The 6,648-nt window shown below is 45.2% G+C and overlaps 1 protein-coding gene across 1 annotated transcript; it reads left to right on the top strand.

Moving 5' to 3' along the window:
* The first annotated feature begins 4,621 nt into the window (after positions 1 to 4,621).
* Positions 4,622 to 6,305, top strand: LOC132116206 (C-C motif chemokine 12-like). Its single transcript, XM_059524904.1, has 4 exons — positions 4,622 to 4,739; positions 5,715 to 5,841; positions 5,923 to 5,990; positions 6,070 to 6,305. Exons 1-4 carry the CDS (start codon positions 4,649 to 4,651, stop codon positions 6,090 to 6,092), a joined length of 309 nt encoding a protein of 102 aa, XP_059380887.1. The 5' UTR covers positions 4,622 to 4,648; the 3' UTR covers positions 6,093 to 6,305.
* The last annotated feature ends 343 nt before the right edge of the window (positions 6,306 to 6,648 follow it).

Raw genomic sequence — 6,648 nt, 5'->3', positions numbered from 1 at the left:
TTACAGCACAATCACAAATATGCTATATTATGTAAGTAACAAACAGGGTTTAGATTAAGCCAGGATCAGGCCATGGCTGTCACGATCGGTGTTACAGAGAACACAGGAGAGAGAACCAAGTGCAGGTATGTGACTTTATTAAAGGGCAAATCCAAAGGGTAAACAGTCCAGGCATGAGTCGAAACCAAAAACATCCATCCAAACATAAACCAAACAAGAAGACAAGGCAAGGGCAAGAACTGACGGACATGAATTAACATTACATTAAACAAGGACTCCGTAACACAGACTCAGACAGACCGGGTATAAATACACCGAAGGATAAAGGGGAAACAGGAGACAGGTGGGGAACAATCAATTAACTAAACAAGGAGGAAGGTGACCAAATAAGGGAACAGGAAGTGATAAGGTGACAGACACCGTGAGAAAGGAGGACATCTAGTGGAAACCCAGGGACACAACCCAGACACTGTGACAGAACCCCCCCTCTACGGAGCGGCTCCCAGACGCTCCACGACAGACATAAAACAGACCAGGAGGGAGGCGGACAGGTGGAGGCTCAGGGGGAGGGACGGAGGGCCAGAAAAGAAAAACATGGGGAACAGGCACCAGAATGTAACACAACACAGAAAGACCAGGAGGGAGGAGACAGACATTAACACAAAAACAAAAGGAAAAAACAACATGAAGCCCCCCAGGGCGGAGCAGAAGACCACCATGTCCGTGTGGTCGGAGCGGAAGCCCCCCAGGGCGGAGCAGAAGACCACCATGTCCGTGTGGTCAGGGCAAACGCCCCCCAGGGCGGAATGGAAGACCACCACGTCCGTGTGGTCAGAACGGAAGCCCCCCAGGGCGGAGCAGAAGACCACCACGTCCGTGTGGTCAGAGCGGAAGCCCCCCAGGGCGGAGCAGAAGACCACCACGTCCATGTGGTCAGAGCGGAAGCCCCCCAGGGCGGAGCAGAAGACCACCACACCCTTGTGGTCAAGGACAGAGTCCTCCAGGGTGGAGCAGATGACCACCACGCCCCTGTGGTCGATGCCGGAGTCCAACAGGGCGGAGCAGCAGACCACCCAGTGACTTGACTTGACTCTGAAAGTTCAACGGTGACTGGCCCTGACTCTGGAAGGTCATCGGTGACTGGCCCTGACTCTGGAAGGTCATCGGTGACTGGCCCTGACTCCGGAGGATCAGCGGTGACTGGCCCTGACTCCGGAGGATCAGCGGTGACTGGCCCTGACTCCGGAGGATCAGCGGTGACTGGCCCTGACTCCGGAGGATCAGCGGTGACTGGCCCTGACTCCGGAGGATCAGCGGTGACTAGCCCTGACTCCGGAGGATCAGCGGTGACTAGCCCTGACTCTGGAGAGGTCACTGGCACCTGACTCGACTCTGGACTGCCTGTGGAGACTTGAGATGCCTCGGCATCGGGCACCGCCTCGGCCTCCGGAACGGCATCGGGCACCGCCTCGGCCTCCGGAACGGCATCGGGCACCGCCTCGGCATCGGGCACCACCTCGGCCCCCGGAACGGCATCGGGCACCGCCTCGGCCTCCGGAACGGCATCGGGCACCGCCTCGGCATCGGGCACCGCCTCGGCCTCCGGAACGGCATCGGGCACCGCCTCGGCCTCCGGAACGGCATCGGGCACTGCCTCGGCCTCCGGAACAGCATCAGGCACCGCCTCGGCCTCCGGAACGGCATCGGGCACCGCCTCGGCATCGGGCACCGCCTCGGCCTCCGGAACGGCATCGGGCACCGCCTCGGCCTCCGGAACGGCATCGGGCACCGCCTCGGCCTCCGGAACAGCATCAGGCACCGCCTCGGCCTCCGGAACGGCATCGGGCACCGCCTCGGCATCGGGCACCGCCTCGGCCTCCGGAACAGCATCGGGCACCGCCTCGGCCTCCGGAACAGCATCGGGCACCGCCTCGGCCTCCGGAACAGCATCGTGCACCGCCTCGGCCTCCGGAACAGCATCGTGCACCGCCTCGGCCTCCGGAACAGCATCGGGCACCACCTCGGCATCGGGCACCGCCTCGGCCTCCGGAACAGCATCGGGCACCGCCTCGGCCTCCGGAACAGCATCGGGCACCGCCTCGGCCTCCGGAACAGCATCGTGCACCGCCTCGGCCTCCGGAACAGCATCGTGCACCGCCTCGGCCTCCGGAACAGCATCGGGCACCGCCTCGGCCTCCGGAACAGCCTCGGCCTCCGGAACAGCATCGGGCACCGCCTCGGCCTCCGGAACAGCATCGGGCACCGCCTCGGCCTCCGGAACAGCCTCGGCCTCCGGAACAGCATCGGGCACTGCCTCGGGAACGTCCTCTGGGCTTTGAGGAACGGTAGACGCCTGTCTCCTCCTCCTCCGCCCTCTATGTTGGCGAGTCTGTGACACCTTGTCTGGAGACTCAGGCGTTGAGTCGACGCCACTGTGGCGGACGTGCGCTTCCTCTCTCCTCTCCGTCCGCCATGGTGAGACGGTGGCTCTAATCCATCCCACACGAGCCCCGGGTCGAAGGGCGGCCCTGGTTGAGAGCGGTGCTGAGTATCCTCTCGACCACTCCCTCCTCGGCGACCTCCTCTGGTTCCCCGGAAAACCACCAGGCGAGTTCCTTCAAATCCACTCCTCTCCCGCACTGTGGCTGGGGAGGAGACATAAGCCGACATACCGCTGGCTCTTGCAGTGACGGAGTCCTTCTGTCACGATCGGTGTTACAGAGAACACAGGAGAGAGAACCAAGTGCAGGTATGTGACTTTATTAAAGGGCAAATCCAAAGGGTAAACAGTCCAGGCATGAGTCGAAACCAAAAACATCCATCCAAACATAAACCAAACAAGAAGACAAGGCAAGGGCAAGAACTGACGGACATGAATTAACATTACATTAAACAAGGACTCCGTAACACAGACTCAGACAGACCGGGTATAAATACACCGAAGGATAAAGGGGAAACAGGAGACAGGTGGGGAACAATCAATTAACTAAACAAGGAGGAAGGTGACCAAATAAGGGAACAGGAAGTGATAAGGTGACAGACACCGTGAGAAAGGAGGACATCTAGTGGAAACCCAGGGACACAACCCAGACACTGTGACAATGGCTCAATTAGTCTTGCCTGTGAAACCGGAGGATAGCGTCTTTACACCTTTTGCTTATATGTTGCTGACTTTACACCTTAGATTTAATAGATTATTAACTCCAAAATCAATACCACGTGTATTTTCATACCAAATGTATGAAAATAACTTGTACTCTTAAATTTAAGCCGTCATATTCGTCTTCTTTCCAGTTTAACGGCGGTTGGCATCCAGCTTATTGGGCAATACCGCCCTCTTCTGTTCCGGAGTGTGGATCAGATCATATGTTTTCCTACTAAACGTACACATCACTCACATTGTTCCCTAACATTAATATCTACATACACTAGCGTACTCTTCAAATACAGTTTCTCCAAACGTGTTTATTATTTTAGGTAGTCATTATCAAGATAATCCATGTCCAAGAGTCAATTTCCTCGTATGAGATGATTTTTATTCGTTCCTTATTTAACACGATGCTATAAACACACACTGACCTCATGGAGCTTTTATTTTGGCACTTCCGGCATTTTGAATTTGCATATTAGCTAAATATTTAGTTTCAACCGAAATAAATTTAGATTCAACATTTAGATTTAGATTTAACATTTAGATTGAACATTTAGATTTAGATTTAACATTTAGATTTAACATTTAGATTTAGATTTAACATTTAGATTTTATATTTACATTTAGATTTAGATTTAACATTTAGATTTAGATTTATATTTAACATTTAGATTTTATATTTACATTTAACATTTAGATTTAGATTTAGATTTAACATTTAGATTTAACATTTAGATTTAATATTTACATTTAGATTTAGATTTAACATTTAGATTTAGATTTAGATTTAACATTTAGATTTAGATTTAGCATTTAGATTTAACATTTAACATTTAGGTGTAACATTTAATATTTATATTTAACTATTTAAAATATCTCTAAGTTGACAAATATTGTTGTAAATGTGCTAAAAAGTGACCGTCAAAAATTCAGTTTTTTAAACATTGTTTGAAGCTAAATGTGACAAAATGTTGCTGTTATTTTCAGCATGAGCAGCTTTACAAACGGCACCAGATAAAGAATGATATTAAACACAATACATGATGCGAAATGTTAACATAAGAATGTGGTTGAAATTTTTTAAGAAAACCAAAAGTGATCATCGCTGAAGAAACACCCAGTTAAAAATGTAAATATAAAAGCTTTTTTGATTAAAAGAAAAATAATGTATTAAGGTAAAGAACATCCAATTACATCCAAAGCAGAAACTCAACACTTCAACTTAAGTTACGTTTTCAGGTAAACTCATTTAACGCCTAAACTCATTTCATGTATTGTGGTCTGTTTTGCATTTTTTGGGGGGGGGGATTAGTTTCTCATAAATTATGCTGATGAGTAAGACTGAATGTATTGTGGTTGAGGGATGTGAATGCTTTAATGATATCTTGATGCAATGCTTTCAAAATAGTGGTGGTAAGTTTGTGACGCATTACTTCCACCTGACAGCTACTGCACTGTATCTCTTAACTGACCAACACCAAATTACCTTCGATCTGGATGCCAAGAGCCATGGCCTGGACTTCTAGATTAATCACCATTGCTGTTCTGATCGCCCTCATTGGATGTTTCACTGGTGCACAAGCCAACTGTAAGTAACTAAACATGCAGCGCATGAAATTTCAATACCATAGTCAGTGTCACTGTCTCTTCATGTGCTTCTGATAATGAGAAACCTTAGGAAGAGCCCTAAATCTTCAGGATATAATACTGCTGTGATCATGAATTTGACTTTTGTCACATGAGATCAGCGGGAAACCTTTTACAGGTTAGAGATGTAAAGGAAGTGAATATCCTGTCTTGAAAAATACCATATAAAAAGACTGAGTCTAGATACAGCATCTTTAAAACAGGATCTAGCCTTCAAACATATTCTTCTTGTGGTTATCTGAATATTTTACACCAACATCATGCAGCTCTAATGGAAATTAGCTCTGATGATGCTGGTTCTTGTGTGTGTTACTGTACAGCACTGTAAGTTTTAGGATTTAATACTGTATTTGTATTTCTATTTTTTTTTTTTACATTTATACTCAGATTTAGCATTTTGGATTCATTTAATTCACACCAAAATGTTTTCAGACTAGTATTGATGTTTGAAGCCTAATCTATCCAACAATGCAAATTTGGTTATATTTACTCTTTCTCATGTTATTCCCAATAACCTGAATGAGTTCATTTCTTCAGTGGAAGACAAAATAAGTTTTTTAACATAATTTTGGTAACAGTTTCCCATTAACTTCCACTGTATGGACCAAAAATATTAAGCCAAGGGGAACCAAAACTGCTTAGCTTCCAAAATTCTTCAATATCTTATAAATTAAATAAATGCATACAGGTTTGGAAAGATATGAGGGTGAGTAAATGGTGACAGAATTTTCCATTTTGTGTGGACAATCCTTTTAATGATGGTGAATCTATTGCTAAATATTGCATTTAGCTGTAGCACAGTTTAGTTTTCTTTGATGGAGCCCTTGTCAATATCACAATCATCTCATTTTCAATCATAAACAGTACGCACATAATATATATTCAGTGGAGATTTCAATCTCAATCTCTCTTTCAGATCGTCATCCCACTCGTGTTGGCGTGAGCTGCTGTAAGGAAGTGTCAAAAGGAAGAATCCCTGCTTCAATTAAACTGATGGGATACAAGCATCAGAATGCTCTGAGTCCATGTGTGGATGCTATAATGTAAGCTCTCTCTATTTCACAGAAGTTAATATGTATATGATATTGTGTTCATTTCACTTCATGTTTATTTATCTCCTGCAGATTCTACACAGAGAAGGAAAAGTTATGCTCAGATCCAAAAGCGCCCTGGATTAAAAACCGTCTGAATGGTACAACCCTAATAATTATATGGCATGTTAATATGATGCTTATGTGCTGTTTAAAAAAAAATGATAATCTTTCCTCCAGGTCTGAAGAAGATAGTGGACTGAGAAAATGGAGGCCTAGAGGATGCTGCAAATCTATCTATATATGTAATCAATCTATCTATTAAAAAGAGAATATATATTCTGTATGTTTATTTAAGCAAAAAAAAAATGTACTATTGGATCCTCTTTATCTTTATCTTATGTGAATGTTAAGAGATGTTTAATGGCTTTGTTTAATCTGCTTTAAAATTCAAATGCAATATTTGAAAAATAACCATTCAAATTGCTTCTTTTGACACAAACATTCAGACTTTCGGACTGTATTTAATCATATTTAAGCTGAATCATTAAAGAAATAGTTCACACAAAAAAGGGAAATTCTGTCATTATTTACTCATCCTTATGTCATTCCCAATATGTATGACTTTTTCTCTTGCGTTGGATATTATAATGGTAATATAATGTTGCTTGTGAGCCTTTTTGAGGCTTGAAAGATTTAATCCACCTGTAACTGAATGAAGTCATTAATAGTGGGTGAGATATTCCTCTGCCTAACTATCTTGTGTTACAGTAATGGCATGTTCTCCATCTAGTGGAGAACAGCACCTAATATACAGAG

This window comes from Carassius carassius, chromosome 35 (genome assembly GCF_963082965.1).
Source record: "Carassius carassius chromosome 35, fCarCar2.1, whole genome shotgun sequence".
In the NCBI taxonomy this organism is placed as follows: domain Eukaryota; kingdom Metazoa; phylum Chordata; class Actinopteri; order Cypriniformes; family Cyprinidae; genus Carassius; species Carassius carassius.
Note: the sequence above shows the minus strand (reverse complement) of the source record. Positions and strands in the feature narration are given on the sequence as shown.